Genomic DNA, 25,104 nt, shown 5'->3' on the forward strand with positions numbered 1-25,104 from the left:
CTGGAATTACTAGAATTACCAAATAATTATTAGGGTTGAGAAATGGTGGGTAATAAGCAGACAACAGATGAGGAAAATCATGGACCCAGTATTTAAAGAAAAAAGAGAGTTATATTCTTAAAATGACAGATTAATTTTTGTGTTGATGCTGGTTAAGCTTCAAGAACTGATTGTTTTTTTATTTACTTTTTTATTTTTGAGCTGATTGTTAAGCAAATGGTTTGAGAGCATTTAAAACATGTTATGTGTTTAGTAGCTGGCATAGGTTTACTTAGAAACAAGTTATGCCAAACTAACATTTCTTATTTTTGATACATCAGCTGACCTAGGAAATCATTTCAGCAGAAAGTCTGATCACATCTCTGTGATGTTCTTTTGGATACATATGTTAATAAACCAAAAAATGGTTAAGGAGATTTTCAGTAATATGTATAATCATTGAAAAGTCTCTAAATGAAATACTCTAGGGTTGTATTTTTGACTGTGTTTTAAGATTTTTATGAACGATATGGAACTTGTGGAGAATACAAGTTTAAAGAGGCTAATACAGTCTTTCATTACCAGGCAATATTTAGATTTCCTTGAGTCAATGTATACACACAGATACACACATACATATGTAAACAAATGTGTTTGTGTGTTCACAGTTTGTTTGGATAGTGAGAGTGTATGCATTGCAATAATAGGCTGATGCGTTATTTACAGTCATCTCATCTCCCATCCTTCCTTCTTTCTCTTGTTTTTCCTTTTTCTCTTCATGGTCTTTCATGTCCTGTTCTCTTTTCTCCTCTTCCTCCTTCTTCAGTTTTCTTTCTCTCTTTCTTTTTCAGTCTATTTGTGAAGAAACTGGGGCATTTGTCCTACAGAGTTTTCCCCCATCTGAATTTTGATGATTTCAGCCATGTGATTTAGCATGTTCCTTCACTGTTGTGTATCCTGTATGATATTGGTTATCAAAATGAGTAGTTTCCTTTGCATTTTTCAAAGATAACTTGATTGTTTTAGTGTTTCATTGTTAACTCATGGTTAACAGGTTATTGGAGTTTCCCAGATGGCACAGTGGTAATCTGCCTGCCAATACATGAGACACAGGTGTGATCACTGGGTCGGAAAGATCCCCTGGAGGAGGAAATGGCAAACTCTTCCATGTTTCTGCCTGGGAAATCCCATGGACAGAGGAGCCTGGAAGGTTACAGTCTGTGGAGTCACAAAGAGTCGGACACGACTGAGCACATGGGACTGACTGACTTAGTTGGTTATTAATGTGTTTCAGCCCAGTACGTTTATTGTTGTTGATGCTTGAAGCGACCCATCTTTGGCCAGTGAGAGCCTCTTTGTGATGTTCCTGGGTCTTTTCAGTATGACTCCAAAAGCTTTGATAGCTTTCTTGCTTGCTGGCATGACCAGATGTTCCAGGCTCATCTTGTACTTTTTTTTGCCCTGGGCCTCCAGCTAGCCTTTTCACTCTTTCTCTCCTTCCAGGGAACAACTGGGAAAGGAGTTCATTGTAGGAAATTGTTGCACTTTGCAAAGTTCTGTGTCTGTCTCTAGTAAGTTGATGAGCCAGATTCTCTCAGGTCTCAACCTACACTTTGGTTTGATTAAGTTGGTAGAGGTAGCTTTAATAGTGTGAACCATTCTTCTCTATTTGAAGTAGCTTGGTTTGTTTGTTTAGCCTTCTGTTCTGTTTTTTGCCTTTGGGTACAGGGATTCTACATTCCTTTTCTGGTTGTGGATTAGAAGTGGAAGGACTGAAGCCCAATCTCATGACACTAAACTGTAGGGGCTTAGACAGAGCCCTGAGCAAAAAACTGTTCCAGTGTTCCAACTGTAGAACTCTCCCATACTGTCCCAAGGAAAGGGCAAGGAATGTTTATATATCCATTCTCATCCTTTAGTCTTAGTGTCATTCACTTTCACTTTTTGTAGCCTTTTTGTTTTGTTTTTTGGCCAGGCTCTCTTTTAGGCCAGAGAATGCCCTTAGGGAAATAGGTGAGGTTACTTAAGCTGGGTGGCTGTTAGTTTATTGTGTGTGTGTGTGTGTGTGTGTGTAGGGGGTGTGTAGCAGAATTAAGAGGTGAGGTAGGGGAATGGGAGTGGGGTCTGGGGCAGGGAGGTTGGTTTGCTCCCGAGTGACCATTTGGCAGTATCTGGAGATACTTTTGATGGTCACAGCCAAGGGCAGAGGAGAGTACTGCTGGCTGGTATTTAGTGGGTGGAGGCCAGGGATATTGCTAAACATCTCTCTTTTAGGGTGGTCTTGGACAGCAAAGTATGGAGCCCCAGATGTCAATGGGACTGAGGTTAAGAAGCTCAGGTAGAATCCAGAGCTGCAGTGAGTGCTGCGGTGGAGGGCCAGGGGGTGTGTTGGGAGCCCTGGAGGTGTCTGCTACATTTCTTTACATATGCTTTGGGTTTCCTGCGACTCTGCTTTTTGCTCATGATGTTCCCTTCATAAATTCATTTTTAAATCTTTTTCACTCTTTAATTTTTTGGTATATATTCTGTGTTATTTCACTTTTTATAAGAGAATATATTAATGTATTTTGTAATTTTTTTTCTTTTAGAGCCATTTTTGTTATCTAACACACAGCTCAAGTGCCACTTCTTTGATGAAGCCATCGCTTACATTCCTTACTAATTACTCCATTTTCAGAATTTCCATGGCATGTTATTTGTCTGTTTACTGTGACACTAATCTGTTTTAACCTTATACCATTTTTTGTGTCAAATTTTTATTTTTAAAAATAACATCTATAAAAATTTGGAAGAACTGTACGATGAATATCTGTAAACTCTTTATCTAATTTGTCAGTTGTCAACATTTTACCATATTTATTTCTCTCCTTACTCACACACATGTGCAGATGTATGAAGCTATAGATTTTATTTATATCTATATGTCTTCATTATTTGTAGAATCATTTTAAAGTAAGTTGTAGACATTTTGATACTTCACATGTACTAGTTCAGTATATATCTCTGATGAAAAGGACATTTTTCTTCTACAGAATCTCCTGCCATTATCACACGCAAGAAATTTAACATTGATGCAATGATATTATCTAATATGTGGCTTATATTTATATTTTCAGTTGTCTGATGATGTCCTTTAAGCTTTTCTCTGCTGATCTGTGGTCCAAGGAAGAATCATCACTGTCCTTACTGCTCATCTCTCTGTTATTTTCTTTAATCTTGAAGTGTTCTCTAACCTTTTTTTGTTATTGTTGTCATTGTTGTTTTCTTTTTTTGTTCATGATATCTATGGTTTTGAAGACTCTAGGCTGGTTGTGGGTTTGTCTGGTTGTTTTTCTTCATGACTGCATTTAGCTTAAACATGTTTGTCAAACTGTCTAAACAAGTGATGTTATGTCCTCAGTGTGGTCTTCATAAGGTCCATGTTGCCTGTTCCATTGTTGGTGTTGCTAAGCTTGACCACATGGTTAAATTAAGGTAGTATCTGCCAGGCTTCTCTGTTATAAAGATAGCCTTTTTTCTGTTGTAGTTTATTAGTATCCGTGGGGGTGATGTTCGAAACTATCTGGTTCCTCAACAAGATTTTGTAAAATGGTTTTAGTATCTATTGGCTAATCCTATACTGAATCAATAATTTGTCAGTGTTTATAGTTATTTTCGTATCTCCTAGATTGCAAGCTTTATTAAAATAGAATTTCTTGATTCTTTTTTCTGTTACTGACATGACTTAGAGTATTGTATATGCTTAATATTTTTTGAGATATTGAGTGAATTAATAAGTCAAGATTATCTCTCTAGAAAATGAGAAAAAAATTCTTCTTTCATTTTGCCAGTTCAACCTAAATCTTTACAGTATGTAACTACTTCAGTGGTTACATACTCTTTTTGTTGAGCTTCTTCAAGTATAGAATAATCACTTACTGTTTTGTTTGGTATTGCTTCACATTTCAGGATTTTTTCTATAGTGTCCTCCAAATGACAGTGTCTCTTATTCTTCTCTGTAAGTGCAAAGTTACTTACTCTGTACTTTTAAATTAACCTTTTTATCCACCCAGATATGATATTTAGTTCACAGAATGTGAAATGTAAATGCATAGCAGTTTAGAGGCTATACCTAAATTAATTAACATCAGTTTTTCACTATTTCATGACAGTCATCATTACTGACTGTTTAAAAATTATATTTGATTCCTAACTACTTTTAAAAACTATAAAATAATCATAGAAAGGTTGAGAAAGCTTACTTTCTTTGTATGGTGTCAGATACATTGTAGTCATTAAAAAAGAATTGGTAATAAATTATATTAATGAAACATTTTGTGAATATGCATTAGAAAATTATTACAACTAAAATTGTCTGCAGTAGAATATTTATTACTCAATAAGTAATGCTAATTCACAGCGTTTGGCTTAAGATATTGTTATTTTATGTACTGAAATAAGAACATAGAAATTCAAGGGTAAAGGTTCATTTAAAGCATATTATAGCATCTGAAGATGGGACATTATACCCCTAATTAGCCTAAGTTTCTAAGAATCAGCAACATAGCAAATTCCCTTTGATAAACCTAAGAATTACATAGCTTAGGCTTAATTTCCTGAGGACTGTCTCTTATTGTACACCAACCACTGAAACAACTGGCATATTTTATCTGAAGAAGAGGTTATTTGCAGATAGAAGATTTAGGGACTGCCATGTAGAATAATGCTTAGGGTAGGATTTCCATGAATAGGTAAAAGTGATATACAGGCATATATATTTTTCTTATGTAAGAACGTACTTTATCCATCAACCAATAACTGTCCAGCAACAGAATATGCTGCTTATGAAGTTGTGAGCACATTTTACCTGAAAGTGGCCATGGAAGGTTGACCTCCCCTTCTTTCTTTCCTTTCATTCCCTTTGTTCTCTTCTTTCCTTTTATTTGTTCCTCTAGCTCTGTGCTGCTCAGTGTGGTTACTGCTAGCCACATATGGTTGTGGAGCACTTGAAATAAGAATAATCTGAATTTGAGGTGTGATGCAAATATGACACATCAGATTCTGAAATCTTAATAAAATAATATAAAAATCTCACTAATTACCTTTATATTGATTATGCATTGAAATGATACCATTTTGTATCTGTTGGCTAAATAAATGTTAAAATTAATTAAATTTACTTAATTATTTTATTTATGATTATTTATTAAATATTTATTTCTTAAGATTAATGATCAAGTACAGATAAGAAGACGTAAATGTATTCCACCCTATCTCTCTCAGTGATTGCAATTAAAAAGTCTAGAATACCTAAAGAATGTAAATAGCAGCTACTTGAGGACTCAGAAAAATCAATAATAGATACTAAGAAGAGAGATAAGAGCTTAAAGAATGGCCCATATAGAGGTAAGAGGTGAATTTCCTGCCCCCCATCCTATCTTTCTTCCTTTCCCTGGATCCTGGAACCGTGCAGGGTGTAGACAGAAGAAGTTTCAAGGAAAACCCTTTCTCTTGGGTCAGAAGATCAAAAGGATTGAGCGGGGCTTAGGATGGAGCTTTTTTTAAACTGCTGGCCCTAATCAGGTAATGAAACTGGACTTCCGCAGCAGCCTGGATAACTCTTTTCTTTTGTTCTTTCATCTTTAGGTGGACATAGACTTAGAAAGTGCACTTGGGGAGGCTGTAATTCCTACTTTCTATCATAACACCAGGAAGACGCACCCCTAGGAGCCAGAGAGTATAGAGAGAAATCGTGAAGCGGAGGGAGCTGGAGAAAAGCACCCTTTAGTTTGTGTGTGGAATCTCAGACTTATCCTTGGGCTGCCCGTGTGTGGACTGGACAAAACCAATAGGGCAAGGTCTTTGAGAACTGCACTGTAGTGTAGCCTCTTGCCCAGGTCCTCAACTGGTTTCTGGGTAATAAACACTTGGGGAAAACCAGGATAGCATTAAAAGGCTTTGAAAACTATACTGACATTTGAATCAAGCCCACAGAATGTAGTTCTGCACTTTTAGCCTGAACCTAACTTTTTATCAACTCAGTTGACAACTTAAATGAACAAATTCCTCAAAAGACTTAAATTATTGAAATTCACTCAGGAAGAGGTAGATAATCTGAATAATCTGATATCTATTAAAACAATTGAATTCATAGTTTATAAAAGAAATATTTCAAAAGTAAAACTCCAGGTCCAGATTGTCTCAGGAGAATTCTACTAAACATTTAAGGAAGAAATAGCACCAGTTCTACACAGTCTTTTTCAGAAACTGAAATGGACACAGTTTACCAACTGATTTTATAAGGCCACATTTTCCTGATAGCAAAACCAGTCAGAGAAAGTACAGGAAAAATAAAGCATACTATAAACCAGTATCCATCATTTGAAGAGAGAAACAACTCTTCAAAAAAATTACCAGCACCTTGAATCTGTTCTGTTCTGTTCAGTTGCTCAGTCATGTCCGACTCCATGTTGTGACCCTATGGACTGTAACATACCAGGCTTCTCTGTTCTTCACCATCTCCCAGAGCTTGCTGAAACTCATATCCATTGAGTCAGTGATCTAGTGGGAAAAAAATGTATCACTACCAGATGGGTTTTATCCTAGAAATAGATAACAGGTTCAACATTTGAAAATCAATGTTACTTCCATTGTTTACAGACTAATATAAGCTATATGAGCATACCAATAGATGCAGAAGAAAGCTTGAACAAAATTAAAAATCTCTTAATGATAAACCTAAAAATATTATGATGGGCTGTAAACTGGAGAGCTAAATCTGACAAGATTGAAGTGGAATGGGGTAAATTTAAAATCCTGAAATGGCTTCTGAAATTCAGGTGTCCAAATTAAGACCAAGTCTTAGCATTAGTGTATATGTAAAAGTTTGGGGGCTTTTTTAGTTGACAGGAAGCATAACATGAGTTAACACTGATATGGCTGCCAAAAAAGCTACTTCAATATGTAATCATATTTGTTAGTACAAGTTTAGTATCTAAAATGAAGGCATGGATTTTTATTTGTTTATTTTTTTTACTTGATCTGTGTTCTTTAGAGCACACCTGAAATCTTGTGTTTGATTCTGGGTATTACCCTCAAAGAGGACTGTAGACAAACTGGTACACATGCAGAGAAGAGAGAGGAAATGGTAATAAAGGAAATGGAGACCAAGTCATAAGAAAAGTAGTGCAAGAAGCTGGGATATTTAGCCTGGTTACGAGATGACTCTTGGTAGGGTTGAAAGAGAGGTCATAAGAACTGCCTGTGAATAATTGAAGGACTATGATATTAAAGTGAACCTATACTTGTTCCATAAATTCCTAAGAACCAGTGGATGAAGTTTTCAGAGAAAGATAAAATTTTCAGAGAAAGATAGGTTAAATTTCAGTGTAAGGAAACACTATATCAGGAGTTAGAACTAACTCTTGGAAATGAATTACTTCTCCAAAATCTTTGGTAAAACTATTGCCTAAACCTACCTTTCCAATGAAAATCTCCTTCAACCTGGCATTTCCACAAGGCTCTTGTCTGACCCTTACTTCCTATAGTTGAGAGTTTCAGTAAATAGTCATTTTATGTAGCCTCTGAAAAGAATATTTCTTCCATCACTGGTGGGCTTCCCTGGACACCAGTAATTTGCCATTTGAATTGTTTCTTTGAAACGATGTTTTCCTGGCAGTTATTTCAGCTTTAAGGTAGATGAAGTAGCACGATACTATTCATTGATGAAAATCAGGAAGGGAGCTTGGGAACAAGCTGCATTCCTTCTGTAACTGGGGAGGAGGACAAGTGGCCTACTCTGCAGCTCTGGTGACTGGGCCTTCCTGAGATGGTGCTCGTACGTTCCAAAGAGTATCAGCTGCCAAGACACAAGAATGTAGACAAAAACTTTCTTGCTTCTATTGTGCTTTTTATGAAGAATTGTAGACGTGTATTTTCAAAGAAAAAAATTTCTGCCCCATTGGTCCTATAGTTGTAGTGTGTGAATTTTCAGCGAATCATGAAAAGTAAGACTTAAAACAGCCCCATTTTGTTGTTAGGTGTTTGTACTTCTAGCCATTCTAGGAGTTTTGTTTCTTTACTTACCTTTTTTTTAAACCTCACCTTATATCGCCTCTGATTCTATTTTTATTTCTTTGTTCTCTTGCCTGCTCTTCCTTTTTATGAAAAGTTGGAGCAAGCAGTATCCAAGGGATCTGTCCTCTGAGTTCCTATCATCTTGTCCAGGGTGAAATAAAGGAAACACGTTGTTATTGCTCTTCTCCGTGATTTGTGTTGGTCTTTTCTCCACCATCTCTGCCTTGAGGTCAGGGACTGTGTTTTCTACTTCCTGTATATCTCCCCAGGTGTCCAATATGTGCATCTGTGCATGGTGGGTTTTTAATAAATGTTCTTGACTGATTTACTGACTGTTCTTCCTAGCAAGGAAACAGTGCTGCATTTTATTCCAAAGAGGCTATACAGTATTAAAGTATTTTAGGAGTTCTTTGAGGTTGAAGGTAAAGAGTTTGAGAAATTCTGAAGTGTTTAAGAGTGTGAGATTCTGGAAGACTTTTAAATTTATTTTTTGTTTGGAAAATTACTTGTATAATATTTTTTACTCTGAGTAGTATGGTAATGTCTCTCTCTCTAAAAGGATTGTTACAGTTGAGGATGTAATCATTGGTATACATTGTTCCCTTAAATTTTTTTTTGTGTATTTAAATAATTTTGGCAGCTTAAAATTTTTTTTTAGATTAAAAAAATTACCACCACCCAGTACTCTCCTTTAAAAAAACCCATTGGGAAACTTCTTGAAAAATAAAAATCTTTGTAAGTATTCATCTTATAAAAACATTATTTGCTTTTAAAAAGGACTCATTGCAGAGTTTTTGTTTTTGAATGAAGAACTCTACAATTGCATGTTCAAGATGATTTTATTTATAAAAAGTAATTTACTCATAACCATTGAGTAAACACCTTCTAATTTATTTGTGTTTAAGTTCGGAAAGTGAGGTGAATTTTTGCATCAGAGTAAAAAACAACAACAGTGGCTTTATTGAAATATAATTCACATACCATGCAATTCACTGTTTGAAGTGTATAGTTTAGTGGTTTTTAATACATTCATGAAGTTGTGCAGTCATCAACACTAATTCCAGAACATTTTCATCTCTACAGAGAGAAACTTTGAACTCATTAGCAGTAACTCCCTATTCCGTCCTTTTCAGGCCCCTGGCAACCATCGATCTACTTTCTGTCTCTATGGATTTATATATTCTGGACATTTCATAGAAGGGGAGTAATACAGTAATAATATAATATATGGTCTTTGGTGTCCAGCTGTTTTCACTTAGCATAAAGTTTTCAGGGTTTATCCACATTGTACCATGTATCAGTATCTTTTTTTATACTTGAATAATATTCTGTGTATATACCATATTTTGTTTATCCATTTATCAGATGAATGTTGGATTGTTTCTGCTTTTTGGCTATTGTGAATAATACTGCTACAAACATTCATGTGAAAGTTTTTGTGTGGGCATATATTTTCATTTTTCTTAGGTATATACCTAGGAGGAGCCGTGACATAACTAGCATTCTGAGGACTTGCCAAACTATTTTCCAAAGTGATGGCACCGTTTTATATTCTCACCATCAATAAATGAAGGTTCTGATTTCTCCACAACCTCACCAACACTTATTATATTCTCTTTCTTTCTCTCTCATTTTTTTCTTTAGTCTCAACCTTATAAGTATCAAATTATGAAAAACTCTTTTTCCCCCATTGAGTTGTCCTGGCACCCTTGCCAAAAATCAGTTGACTATAAACAGAAGATTTATTTTCAGACTCTGAGTTCTATTCCATTTATCTGTATGTCTGTCTTTATGTTGTTGCCACACTGTCTTAATTACTGTGGATTTGTAATCAGTTTTGAAATTGGGAAGTGTGAGTGTTTCAACTTTGCTCTTTTTCAGGATTACTTTCTGTTCATACAGAATCCCTTATGTTTCCATATGATTTTTAGGAGTGGTTTATCAGTTTATGTCCAGAGAGAAAAAAGCCAGCAGGATTGCTTTAAATCTGTACCTTAATTTAGGTAGTATTTCTATCTCAACAATATTGTCTTCTGATCCATGTACATGAGATGTTCATCTCCCATATATGTAGGCTTTCTTAAAGTCTTTCAACAATGTTTCGTAGTTTTCAGAGTACAAGTCTTCACACTTCTTTTGTTAAGTTTATTCCTAAGTATTTTATTCTTCTTGATACAGTTGTAAATATTCTTAACTTCATGTTTGGATTGTTTGTTGGTAGTGTATAGAAAAGCAATTGATTTTATACATCCATCTTGTATTCTTGGAACCTTGCAAAACTTGTTTATTAGTTCTCATTGTGTGTATGCATGTGTGAATTCCTTAGGCTTTTCTTTATGCAAGATCATGTCATCTGTGGATAGAGATAAGTTTGCTTTTTCTTTCCAATATAGATGCCACTCATTTCTTTTTCTTGCCTAATTGCCCTGGCTAGAACCTCCAGTACAGTGTTGAATAGAATTGGCAAGAGTAGATATCCTTGGATCAGATTCCTAGTGTTTAGTGGTTTGGAAATATGTATTACTGACAATGCTCCTTTGAGAACTTGAAAATCCAGCTTTGTGTCCTCCTGTAGTAACAAAAGTAACAAAATTTCTTCTATTGGAATTTAGCATGCTATTTATTTTTTGAGCATCAAGGCACAATAGATTCTAGCATGGCTTTCCCCAAAACTTCAATGCCTCTGTTTTATTAACTTATGAGTATAGTTGAGTAAGAATGAATAATTAGAACATTTATATTATCTTTGCCTCTTAGTCTTAGCTTGGGGTAATGCTTTATAGTTAGCACATTTGAAAGAGATTTATAATTTGTAATAGATATAGTTAAAAATCGGAGATGATGATAGTAAGGGTGAAGGAAAGGTAGTGATTTTATTACTTTTGATAATTTAACTCTACACCCAACTTCTGATGAGTGTATTTCCTTGTTCAGATTTATTCACTACAGAAAGTGGTAAAAGTAACTCTTCTATACTTTATTCCTTACTGTAGATTTTGTCAGTACTTAGATATCCAATTCAGAAAATAGAATTTCTTTCATATATTGAACATTTCTTGAATATATTCTCTATGTATTGCATTTTGCCCTGTCAAACACATGAAGTCAGTATAAGAGCATGTTTATTCTCTGACTACGTGTAAGATATGATATGTAGGAAGATCAAGTATATGCACTTATTTTGTACGTCAGTGTATCTGTTCTGTCCCTCTTACTAAATGTGAGCTCCTTGAGGTTAACCATCTTTGTATTGACATGATGTATATCATAATGCCTCACATATACCATGTGTTTATTATGAATTTGTAAAATGAATGGAGCCACTTAAGTGTAAGCCTCCAGTTAAGTATTCTCACTCAATGGCATAACTGATCAGTATTGTTGAATTTCACAAATAACAAGGATCAGTGTGTCCTGGATTTATTAGGAAAGGCTTCATACAAGAGAAGGTAATTAAAGGGGCTCACACAGGATGAATAAGAACTGAGCAAACAGAAAGAGCATTTCAACTAGGTGTCATAGTTTGGAGGTCAGTGAGTAGATTATGTTGGTTGGAATAGAAAATTAGTATTGGCTTTTAGATATCTAAAGAAAAGGGTGGATAATTAAGGAACATTGTGTTTTGGAGGCCTTAAATTCCATTTTGAAAAGTTTGCTCTTACTCTGTTAGAGAACCATTTGAAATTTTTGGAGGCACAGCAGTACTTTAAGAAGATTTGCTTTATGATAGTATGTGTTATGGGTTAGAGGTATTGGGAGAGCACTTAGGAGGGCATGGTAATAATTCTTCTAGTCTGTTGCTTTTTTAAGAACAGAGTTCTTCATTTGCTTTTTCATGCTCAGCATAGTGCCTAGATGAGAGTTCAAATATTTGTTCTTTGGATGCACAAATATATGGACTAAGTCATCTCAGCCTGGGTTGAGCAGTTAGCAGTAGGAAATGGTATATGAGAAGCACTTTGGGGGAAGAATTGAGATGCCTTGTTTTCTAAGAGTATAAGGATGTGGGTCAGGTCAAAGATGACATTGAAGTTTCAGCCTGGGTGATTAAGGAGTAGCAGTGCTATCCTTAGAAATAGGGAAATCAGTTAGGGGAAGAGAGGAGTGAGAAAAGTGACAGTCATGTACGTGTTTTTAGACTTGGTTGAGTTTGAAGTTGAAATCCATAGTACACAGGACTGGTTAGGCTCAAATGAAAACTGAAGTCTGAATGTTTAAATTTAGACGTCACTACCAAGATATTATTGTTTGAGCAGTTAAAATGATTGGACTGATATAGCACTATGTGTGTACCTGGGTGCATCGGTTGTGTGCATATATACAAGTAGATACAGTCTTAAACACTAGAACCCAGTATGTGTATGAGAGTGTGGACGGGTATGCTTATCTGTTAGTGGAATGATGAGGACTGATTCTTTGTGTGAGCAGAGGGGAAAGAAAAGGAAGTTAAAGAAGGAGAAAGGGGAGGAACAAAGAGGTAGAACTTATAGGACAAATTTGCCAAGGAGTTTTTGTCTTATGCTTGAATATAATACTAGTAATAACAGGAGTAGTACTCCTGTATGACTTGTTGAGTGCTTCTAGTATGCTAGACATCTGGCTAGACGTGCTATCTTTTTTACCCTCATAACAAACTTGTGATGTCAGTACTATTATATCTCCTTTTTAACTGATGAAGAATCTGAATACTGAAGAAGTTAAAACTTGCCCAAATGACTTGAACTAATAAATAATTAGGAAATCTTGTGAATATAAACCTGACTTTTTGGTTTCTGAGCCAAAGGTTCTTTCTATTATACCAAAGGTTTGTATGCTTAATTTCTTCAAGGCCAGGACTTTATCTTTAGAAAATCAGTCCTTGATAAAGGCTTATTAATTAGCAGGCAGCGATTGGACAGTCATGTTTGCTATTAACAAAATCTGCGTGTGCTGTGGATGTAGTTGTTTCTACTTTTCTACCTTGGTATTTGTATTTATGTGCTTCTCAGGTGGCACTAGTGGTAAAGAACCTGCCTGGGGATCAACGCAGGAGACAGAGGCAGGTTTGATCCCAGGGTTGGGAAGATCTTCCTGGAGGAGGGCGTGCCAGCCCTCTCCAGTATAGTGTATTAGGAGGTAGCACTTTTGACTGCATGTTGTGAATGTTAATTTAAAAGAAGGTATCAGTTCTTTTTGTTTCTGAATGAAAGTGCTTTTCAGTTTTTTTTTTTTTTTTTTCAGTATTTTTGTTAGAAGTTTTTCTGATGCACTGCTCCGATCATTCATACGTTTGCAAGGAAATAAGAACTGACATTTTCTGTATTACAGGGGATATAATTTTCAATGCCCAGTACCCAGAGCTGCCTCCCGATTTTATCTTTGGAGAAGATGCTGAGTTCCTGCCAGACCCCTCAGCTCTGCATGTGAGTACTACAGGCGTGTTCTGTGTTCAGATGATCTTTATTTGTTGAAAGGAAAATAAAGTTGCCTATTCTTTAACAGATACATTTGCTGAACACATAAATTTTTTTCCACCCCTTTTTTTCCCTCTATCCTGTGAAATAAGTACAACTCGTTTTGTGCCAAAATTGTTTAAATAAAATTTTTTTGTTTTTCTTCATTGCAGCTTTATTTACTTGCAGACTATTTTGAATTAAAGAAAGTCTCTAGCCTTTTGGTTAAAATATTGTTGCTTCAGCTTAAGGAGACATGTTGAAAACATTTTCTTTGTTTTAACTTAATATTTCATGCCTGCAATCAATTTTCTAATGTTTACTAACACTTCATCACAGGACTTGTTAGGGGAGTGTTTCTCGGCTTTTCATGAGGCCTTTTTTTTGCATAGAAGTGAAAGTGGCAAATTTGGACTTGTATGCGCATTATCTCAGTCTTATTATCAGAATGGTAAAGACCAGATTAAGTGTTCTTTATTAAGCAAGACCAAAAACTTTGTAATTGAAGTAAAATATTTCTGGATTTAAAGCAGAGAAAGGGGTGGTAGAATTGATACTTGTTGGAGCACATGCGGTTTGTATAAAAAGTGTTCTTTTCATGGCTGGTAGAGAAAAACATATGCCATTTTGTTTAAAAGGTCTGACCAGACAAAATGTCTCTTTCTTTCCTTTCCCAAGTTTTGATTTTGCTATGATGCTTGTACCATAAGAAGCTCTATTGTTGTTCAAAAACTTTGTTCTTAGTTGCGTTTCTTGTAAAACTTTTTGCTGCATTGAAGTTTTGTAATTAAAAGTTTGAGAGTTTGCTTTGAAATCTTGTCCTCCCTCCCTTTTTTAAAAAGGGAAGTATTAAACAGGAAGTATTAACCCAAGCTTAAAGAATTGTCTTAAATTTTGGAACACAACTGTAAAAATACAGTTGACAAGAGTAGAATGGATTTGTTACAAAATTTCCAATATTTACACATAAACTGCTACTTTAGGTGATTTTTTTTAAATTGTAGTTTATCTATTCAATGTTATGTGGCAGCCTGGATGGGAGAGAAGTCTGGGGGAGAATGGATACACTTACATGCATGGCTGAGTTCCTTTGCTGCCCACCCGAAGCAACCGTCACTTTGTTAACTAGCTATTGTACAGTATAAAGTAAAAAATTTAAGAAAAAAAGAGAAAAGAAATGCCAAAAAAAATTTAATTGAAGCTTTGAAAAAAGAATTTAGTTTAAGTTTGGACCCTTTAAATGCTTCCCTGATAGCTCAGTTGGTAAAGAATCCGCCTGCAATTCAGGAGACCCTGGTTCCATTCCTGGGTCGGGAAGATCTGTTAGAGAAGGGATAGGCTACCCACTCCAGTATTCTTGGGCTTCCCTTGTAGCTCAGCTGGTAAAGAATCCGCCTGCAATGTGGGAGACCTGGGTTCGATCCCTGGGTTGGGAAGATGCCCTGGAGAAGGGAAAGGCTACCCACTCCAGTATTCTGGCCTGGAGAAATCCATGGTCTCTATAGTCTATGGGGTCGCAAAGAGTCTGTCAAGACTGAGCGATTTTCACTTCCCTTTAAATGCTTTGTATTACAAATTCACCCCATGTTGAAGCTGAAGGCCTTACCTGAAGAAAATAAGGCAGAAGTACCCCTATAAATCTCTCCTGTATTAAACCTGCCCAGTGGAAGGTAGCATATGCTAAATGCCAAAGTTATATAACAGGCTAAGTGCTCCAGAAGTTTAAGGATACTTGTCAGAAAAGGCTTTGTTGTGGAGGTGAGATTTGTATCAATATTTGCAGAATACAGTGAAAGTGGGGGCAGTATGTTGGAGAGTGTTTCAAGGGGAGGGAATGACATAAACAAATGATAGGTATAATATATTCTAGAATAAGGTGCTTGACAGGTTTGCTGAAGAGTAAGTTAATATAAGGAAGGGCTAGAAAAGGTTAAAAAGATAAAGTGGGGTGAGATTGTGGAATGCGTTGAATTCTAGGTTAAGCGTCACTGAAGGAAATGAAGCATGGAGAATTGTCTAACAGTAGTGTGGTTAATATGGTAGATTATAAGAAATTGAGGAAGAGAATTGAGAACTGTTGTAGAGATCTAGGTGGAGGTGGGAAAGGGGCTTTAAGCTAAGATGAAGCAAGAGGAAGCTGATGGAAACAATAAGAAATACATGTTTACAATTTACTTTTTTGGAATTGCCTTTAAAATTTGCAAGGCACATCTTCAATATTGGCAAGGATTGTGAGTGTATTAGACCTTATCATTCTATTTATTTATTTATATATTTATTTATTTGTTTTGACTAGAGTGTGGACTTTAAAAGCTGTAAAGGGCTTTAAGTTTTATCTTATTACACTTTTTGGTTTTATATTCAGGAAATTTACCTAGATTTATATTGTTGTGTTGGAGTTTATATTATAACTTCACTTATCTGATGTTTAGTTTTGAGTGGAGTTACCATTAAATGTTTTTGAGAAATTAGCTGCAGAAGAACAGCCCAAAAAATCAAAGCACTATGTCTAAAAGAAAGATCACACATCTAGGGGAACACCTGTGTTTAGCTATAGTTAATCTCAGACCTCAAGCAGTCTACCCAGTGCTGCTTCATTAGACTAGTGAGTGAGCTGGGAAAGCCTGGAGAAACAACTGGATACAACCTTCGCTAGCTGGGTAAAGTCTACACAGCTCTGGAGGGTACCCTGTATCTTTCCAAACAGTACTTTGAAGTAGCTTATAGGATACCCAGAAGGTTAATAAAAATATATGAGGTGGTTATATATATTTAAATATCTTTTTTGGAGAAATGTCTATTCAAATCCTTTGTCCATATTTAAGTTGGGTTATTTGTCTTTTTATTGCACTTTTTCACCATTTGATAAATTTGGGGCTATTTATTAGGTATCTATTTCTGCTCAGGTGACCAAATGCCCTTGTTCAGGAGAGAGGGATTTTCTGGGATTTTTATGTTCACTGTTAAGATGGGACAGTCCTGGGGGAACTGGGATACATGATCACCATGTTTATTCACTGGACCGGAAGCTTCTTGAGAGAATAGAGTTTGTTTTGTTTCCTGCTGTATCCTAGCATCTACAAGAGTGCCGGGTGCATTGAGATTAGATGAACAGTTTGCATTCAAGGTTCTGTATTCCTTAAGGGACTTGTTGGTTTCCAAGACTGAAATGCTTTAAATGAAAAATTCAAACTAGAAGAAAAATTCAAGTTTTGAGAAATTTGGGGGATAAAAATCAGTTAACAGAAACTCTGAAGCAGTGATTTTTCAGCCTTGCTTTTGCAACACCCTGTGGTGTGTTCAACTGCCTCAGAAGGTATTGTGAAATTCTTTCCCCTCAAAGTAACAGTGATAATTCACTTTAATTTAAAATAAAATTGCATAAAGGAGGAAGGGTGGATCATACGTTTAAATGAGAAGAATGTGTTGCAATTATCGTGTGTTAGAAACCACTGATATCTGACTTCCTAATTTAAAGAAGGTGATGATCTTGTGTTTGGGACAAGCGTTTTCAGGGTAGGGAACCTAATGCTACCACAGGTAGTAGCTACTATTGTGTAATTCCTTTGCTGACTTCACACTTGTGTAATTCCTTCGCTGTTCTGCTCACATGGAATGTGAGTGTATAAAGAGTATTGTACCAGCATCTTGTGTCTCCTCCCCTGCTCTTCTCTGTGCTGGAAGACATCTTTTGAATGTGTCCATGCAAAACAGTCCATATCTGGTGTACATAAAAAGTATTTGAAATACATGTGAAGAAAGCACTAAGCTGAGATGGACTTCATGGCCTGTTATTGAAAAATGCCATCCAGGTGTGTGGTGCTCCCGCTCCTGGACACATCCATTGCCATGGCCACTAATGCATTATAAAATAGGATGCTCTGCATTTTTCAAATATCTGTTTAATGTTTCATTGGAGACCTATAAAAGAGTCATCTTTCACCCTGAAGCTGGACATAATGCTGAAAACAAGTAAGTGAACAGAATTGCAGCCTTGGGTGATATGAACAGGAATAGAGGTGTATGCGCAGGGTGCTATGGGACATGTAGGAGAGAAGTTTATCGGATCCATGGATAGTTAAGTGTCGGTGACTTAAAAACATATTATTTGGTTGTTTATGCTCTCTTCTTCTAGAAGGTTCATCGTTCCCTTCTAGAAGGTTCATCATATCATAGGCAGATACGCATTGATGGATCACCTTAATCTGGACAGGGACTCTGCTGGGTTGAGGCTGACTTATGGCTCTTGTCAGGATGTGTCTACCTCTGGTTTGCTATTGCTCTTGAGGTAGAGCTCTTCAGGATTTTTAACCGAGAATCTGGCATGGTCAATATTCCTAGACCCTTCAAAGTGCTTGGGCCAATAAAGGATTTTAAAATATACTGACATGTTATTTGGACTTCCCTGATAGCTCGCTCAGTTGGTAAAGAATCCGCCTGTCATGCAGGAGACCCCAGTTCAATTTCTGGGTCGGGAAGATCTGCTGGAGAAGGGATAGGCTACCCACTCTAGTATTCTTGGGCTTCCCTTGTGGCTCAGCGGGTAAAGAATCTGTCTGCAATGCGGGAGACCTGGGTTTGATCCCTGGGTTGGAAAGATCCCCTGGAGAAGGGAAAGGCTACCCATTATCAAATTATTCCGGTACTCACATGGCATGGATCTTAAATTTATTTAAATTGGAGGATAATTGCTTTAAAATGTTGTGTTGGCTTCTCCTAAACATCAACATGGATCAGTCATAAGTATACCCATGTCCCCTCCCTCTTGAACTTCCCTCCCACCCTCTAGGTTGCACACAGCACCAGGTTGAGCTCCCTGTGTCCTACAGCAAATTCCCACTGGCTATCTATTTTACATACGATAATATATGTTTCAGTGCTGCTCTCTCAGTTCATCCTTCCCTCGCAGTGTCCACAAGTGTGTTCTCTATGTCTTTGTCTCTATTGCTGCCCTACAAATAGGTTTATCAGTACCATTTTTCTAGATTCCATATGTATGTGTTAATATACTATACTTACTTTTCTCTTTCTAACTTACTTCACTCTGGAAACAGGCTCTAGGTTCATCCACTTCACTAGAACGGGACTCAAATTTGTTCCTTTCTTTGACTGAATAATATTCCATTGTCTATGTGTACCACAACTTTTTTATCCATTCATCTGTTGATGGACATCTAGGTTGCTTCAACGTACTGGCTATTATAAATGCTCACAGCATGGATCTTTGTCCTGACAGATCTCATATTCTAAATTTTGCTTTGTAAGACTGCTGATAACTCTACTCTGCTTTTCAGAAGTAGTTGCTTAAGTTTTAGCTTCTTGCCCTGGGCTGTCCAGAACTTATCAGATGTCTTGAGGGGAACTGGCTGCATGTTTGAGGTCTCTCAGGACTCTGTTCTGATGATTTTTTGGAGTTCAGCAGCAGCTTTGTGCTGTGCAAAACTTGGTTTATCAGCTTGCCTGCTGTGCCCAGAGTTTATAAATATCCCAGAGATACCTTTCTCTAATGCTTTCTCCTCTGAATTCTCAGCCCCACCAGTTTTCATTGCTTCAGCAGATGTTGAATACCTTCAGATATCTGGCTTTCTGGTTGTTTTTGTTGAGAATGCTGGTTTATACAGAGTCATTTCATTCTATCTGGAAGCAAAAGACAGTTGTCCTACATATCATTTTGTCCTTTACTTTCAAAGCAAAACTAAAAATCTTTAGTGGACTGTAAATACCCTTACTTTGTTGGTAAGAATACAGAATTTAAAAATTATTATTCATAATAAAAATAATAAAATTTTCAGTAACATTAAAAAATTAATAAAATGTTAAAAACAATGTACTTTTTTGTTTCTTATGAAAACCTAGATTTTAAATTCCAGTAGATTTTCCTAAGGTGGAAAGAAGTAAGGGTAAACATTATATAGAAATGGCATCTCTGGTTCTCTTGGGTTATTCAGCTTGGATTCAAAGGGTACATCAATGTATGGTTTCAAGTGAATGTGAGAGGATTACCAGAAATTTCGGTGTGAACTTGGTTTATATGCTGATGAGTTAAAAACTCTATATTTACACCATTATCTATTTTTACTTACCAGCCATGGAAGTATTTTGTGAGGTAGGAAGATACTGTTATTCTTTGTAAAATGTACCTCCTAAGTGGAGAGAGTAGAAAGGTCCCCAGTCTAAAAATGACAGTTTATATAAGTTCATCTATTTTTTTCAAAGGTGTTGCTACTATAACAATTGTGTATTAAAGAGAGGAGTATTAATATACACACATATGCATACACACAATTTTGAAGGCATGTGTTATAAACAAGGCTTTAAAAGCACAGTTGTAGAAAAACAGAACATATTGAAAGTACAAACAAGGTACATTTAAAATGTTCACTCTCATAAGACAAATGAAAAAAAGGCAAACCAAGTTATTTTTTGAAATCCAATGGCAAATATAACATTTAGCAGATGTTGCCAGTTTTGATTTACTCAATTGAATTTGTAAAAATGCTTTTAGGAAAATGAGGTACTGAATTGAATATGAAGCATTTCCGTTCAAAAATTGCTTACTCAGAGGATTATTTAATGATCGGTTTTGAAGATTATTCATTGTCTTTGGTTGGTCGGTCATCTTTCTTCATCATCCTCTCTTTTTTTAATTCACTCTTTTATATATAATTTTATTTATTTTTTATTTTTGGCCGTGCTGGATCCTCACTGCTGAATGGGCTTTTCTCTAGTTGGGTTGAGCAGGAGCTGTTTTCTAGCTGAGGTGCATGACCTTCTCATTGCAGTGGCTTCTCTTCTTGGGGAGCACAGGCTCTAGGGCACATGAGCTTCAGTAGCTGCGGCACATGGGCTCATTAATTGTGGTCCCGGGCTCTAGAGGGCAGGCTCAGTAGTTCTACCACACAAGCTAAGTTGCCTCATGGTATGTGAAGTCTTCCCAGATCAGGGATCAAACCCATGTTTCTTGCATTGGCAGGCAGATCCTTTACCACTGAGCCACCAGGGAAGCTCCATCATCCTCTCCTTATCACTTTTCTTTCTCTCTAGCACTCTCCTCAAATAATTGGATTTTTAAATTAAAATAATTATTTTTTTATTATTAATGACAGATTGTATAGAATACAGATAAGTACCAAGAAAACACACCCTTAATCACACAGTTAAGAGATGAATATTAAAATGTTAATTATTTTAGTGTATTTACTCCCCATATTTGTCTCTGTCACATGCATACATGTCCTTTGCACTTTTCAGCAGTTATTTTTTTACCTTACATATTACTGAAAGCATTTTTCCTTTGATGTTATGAATTCATCTGAAACACCTTTTAAAATTGACTTCTATTCTTCTTCCCTGATAGTTAGTGCCTCCCCAGGAAAATAAACATGAAAGTCACTCAGTCGTGTCCGACTCTTTGCGACCCCATGGACTATATATTAGTCCATGGAATTCTCCAGGCCAGAATCCTGGAGTGGCTAGCTTTTCCTTTCTTCAGGGGATCTTCCCAGCCAGGAATTGGAAAAAAAAAGGTATATCTAAAACCAGTCCTATTTCTTTATTTTTAAGTTTGTTTTTCATCAGAAACAATGAGCTTCACTTAAGTGAAATTGGAATAATCTGATTTCTTAAAACCTAATAGTTGATGATGGTAATAACTTAAAAAAGTTTTTTACTTCATCATTATAAATCTAATTGCTGTGAACAGGGATTCCACACATATTCCTCTTAAGAAAATAAAGGTAAAAGAAAATAAGAGGTGAAATTGAGGTTTTAGTGAAGTAACATCCATATTGTTTTTGGCTAGTTTGTATACAGCATTGAGTAGAGATGGACAACTCCACCTTTTAAGAGGACTTTGGTTTAACTAGAGAAACAGGACTTAAGCATAAAAAGAGAAATATTGTAGCATATCGCAGTGCATTGTCTTAACACTTTATGTATACTTCTGCAGCACTACTATTTGTCTAGTAGCTGTTTGTTTACATTTTTGTCTTCTCTGACATTCTGAGAGCACCTTGAAGGCTGAAGTACACACTACTGTTTTTTAAAACTACTAAGTTCTTTTTTTTTTTAAATGAATGAATATGTTAAGTACCACATTAATGGTGCAGGAGTTCTGATGAAGTAGTGGTTATTGTGCCTTGATGGTCGTATGAGGTTTTATGGGGAAAGGAAGGGTTTTACCTGGGTCTTTAAATAGGGGTAGGTTTAGAAAATGAACAGAAGGGATGGCGCTGTAGTCAGGAAGAGAAAGCTACAGAGAAGTATCTCAAACCAAGGATAGCATGTTAGAATCATTGAGCAAAACAGTTTTCTTTTCTTTTTTAAACTATTTTCCTTAAAATTGGAGCATAGGTAATTTACAGTGTTGTTAATTTACAGTGTTGTTAATTTCAAGTGTACATCAAAATGATTCAGTTTGATAGTAAGATATTCACTATAGTTCCCTATGCTGTATAACTATACAGTAGGTCCTTGTTTATTTGCTTTATATTATCGTTTAGTTCAGTTCAGTCACTCAGTCGTGTCCGACTCTTTGCGACCCCATGAATCGCAGCACGCCAGGCCTCCCTCTCCATCACCAACTCACAGAGTTTACCCAAACTCATGTGTATTGAGTCGGTGATGCCATCCAGCCATCTCTCATCCTCTGTTGTCCCCTCCTCCTCCTGCCCCCAATCCCTCACAGCATCAGGGTCTTTTCCAGTGAGTCAACTCTTCACATGAGGTGGCCAAAGTATTGGAGTTTCAGCTTCAACATCAGTCCTTCCAGTGAACACCCAGGACTGATCTCCTTTAGGATGGACTGGTTGGATCTCCTTGCAGTCCAAGAGACTCTGAAGGGTCTTCTTCAACACCACAGTTCAAAACCATCAATTCTTCAGCACTCAGTTTTCTTTATAGTCCAACTCTCACATCCTTACATGACTACTGGAAGAACCATAGCTTTGACTAGATGGAATTTGTTGGCAAAGTAATATCTCTGCTTTTTAATATGCTGTCTAGGTTGGTCATAACTTTCCTCCCAAGGAGTAAGCATCTTTTAATTTCATGGCTGCAGTCACCATCTGCAGTGATTTTGGAGCCCTAAAAAATAAAGTCAGCCACTGTTTCCACTGTTTCCCCATCTATTTCCCATGAAGTGATGGGACTGGATGCCATGATATTGGTTTTCTGAATGTGGAGCTTTAAGCCAACTTTTTCACTCTCCTCTTTCACTTTCATCAAGAGGCTTTTTAGTTCCTCTTCACTTTCTGCCATAATGGTGGTGTCATCTGCATATCTGAGGTTATTGATATTTCTCCCAGCAATCTTGATTCCAGATTGTGCTTCTTCCAGCCCAGGGTTTCTCCTGATGTACTCTGCATATAAGTTAAATAAGCAGGGTGACAATATACAGCTTTGACATACTCCTTTTCCTATTTGGAACCAGTCTGTTGTTCCATGTCCAGTTCTAACTGTTGCTTCCTGACCTGCATATAGGTTTCTCAAGAGGCAGGTCAGGTGGTCTGGTAATCCCAAACTTCTAATTTATCCCCCTCCCCACCCCCACTGCCACTGCCCTCTTTGATAACCATGTTTGCTTTCTATGCCTGTGAAACTGTTTCTGTTTCATAAATAAGTTCATTTCTATCACTTTTCAGATTCCACATATAAGTGATATCATATGATATTTTCTTTCTCTGCCTGATTTACTTCACTTGATATGATAATCTCTAGGTCCATTTATGTTGCAAATGGCATTATTTTGTTCTTTTTTTTTAATGGCTGAGTAATGTTCCACTGTAATATATGTACCATATCTTTTTTATTCATTCAACTGTTGATGAACTTTTAGGTTGCTTCCATGTCTTGGATATTGTAAATAATGCTATGATAAATATTGGAGTGCCTATATCTTTTCAAATTAGAGTTTCCTCCAGTTATTTGCTCGGGAATCGTATGGTAACTCTATTTTTAATTTTAAAGGCATCTGCATACTGTTCTCCATAGTGGCTGCACCAGTTTACTTTCCCACTGACATAGTAGGAGGGTTCCTTTTTCTTCACACCCTCTCTGGCATTTATTATTTATAGACTTTTTAATGATGGCCATTCTGACTGGTGTGAGATGGTACTTCATTGTAGTTTTGTTATGTGTTTCTGTAATAATTAGCAGTATTGAGCATCTTCTCATGTGTTTATTGGCCATCTGTATGTCTTTGAAGGAATGTCTATATCGGTCTACCCATTTCTTGATTGGTTTTTTTTTTTTTTTAATATTAAGCTCTATGAGCTATTTGAATATTCTGGAGATTAATTGCTTGTCAGTGCATTGTTTGCAAATATTTTCTCCCACTCAGTATGTTGTCTTTTTTGTGTGGTGTATTCAAACCAGTTTTCTCAGAGTGGAATTTGCATAGGTTAAGAGTAGAAAATTATAGAAGTAGATGGAGGCAAAATTGTTAGGAGTTTAGAATACAAAAGATTATTCATTATAGATTTAGGGTGTGATTTTAAGCAACTACTGCAGCCTTAGGTTTTAATTTGTTTTCCTTTTTTTAAAAAAAAATATGGTTTACCAAGACATTTTTGAGATGTTCATGATTTGAAGATTTCTTTTCCCCTGTGGTCTTAAGAATTACACACATTTTTGATGCTTTTCTTTTTTAGCTACCTGTTGGGGGGGGGTACACTTCTGGAAATAGTTATGAAATTAATATGCATACATTAGTTTTTCAGAGGAGTCAGATTTTATTCTACATTTTTAAAGAAAAATGTGCACTTGATTATTGATTATGTTCCCTCAGAATCTCTAAATTGATTATTTCACATTTTCTACTTGTTTCAAAGGCTAGTCTGCAACTAACTTACTTTGTGTCCTTTTGGTATACAGGGCCTTATGGGTGAAGGGCTATTTATTTTTTAATAAACTTTTAGTTTTAGAATTTTTAGTTTTAGATTTATACAGTTATTGAAAAGATAGTAAGAGTGTTCTGGTGTACCCCTCATTGTTTTGCCTATCACTAACTTGTTACATTACTATGATACATTTGTACAATTATGAACCAATATTGATTGATCATTATTAACCGAAGTCCAAACTTTATTCAGATTTCCTTAGTTTTCCCCTGATGCCCTTTTTCTGTCTAGAATCTCATCCATGATAACACATTGCATTTAGTTCTCTTGTCTATTTAGGTTCCTGTAGTTGGGACAGTTCCTCAGACTTCCCTTGTTTTTGATGACCTTGATAGTTTTGAGCAGTACTGGCAAGATATTTTATAGACTGTCTCTCAACTGGGATTTGTCTAATATTTTTCTCATGGTTAGATCACAGTTATGGTCTTTTGGTAGGAAGACCTCAGAGCTAAAGTGCTGTTTTCATCACATCATGTTTAGGGTGAAAGAAAGAAAGTGAAAGAAAGTGAAGTCACTCAGTCGTGTCCGACTCTTTGAGACCCCGTGGACTGTAGCCTACCAGGCTCTTCCATCCATGGGATTTTCCAGGCAAGAATACAGGAATGGGTCGCCATTTCCTTCTCGAGATCTTCCCGACCCAGGGACTGAACCCAGGTCTCCTGCATTGTAGGCAGACACTTTACCGTCTGAGGCACCAGGGAAGTCTACATACTATCAATATGACTTATCACTGTTGATAC

General features: G+C 36.4%; 1 protein-coding gene across 2 annotated transcripts in view; it reads left to right on the forward strand.

Moving 5' to 3' along the window:
- Window positions 1-25,104, forward strand: part of BABAM2 (BRISC and BRCA1 A complex member 2) — a 407,441-nt gene that overhangs the window by 69,213 nt on the left and 313,124 nt on the right. For both annotated transcript variants that reach the window (XM_061155072.1, XM_061155071.1), the window contains exon 4: window positions 13,342-13,436. In XM_061155072.1, coding sequence (XP_061011055.1) covers window positions 13,342-13,436 — 95 coding nt within the window. The remainder of the gene's footprint in view (window positions 1-13,341; window positions 13,437-25,104) is intronic.

Source organism: Dama dama, chromosome 11 (assembly GCF_033118175.1).
Source record: "Dama dama isolate Ldn47 chromosome 11, ASM3311817v1, whole genome shotgun sequence".
NCBI classification, from domain to species: domain Eukaryota; kingdom Metazoa; phylum Chordata; class Mammalia; order Artiodactyla; family Cervidae; genus Dama; species Dama dama.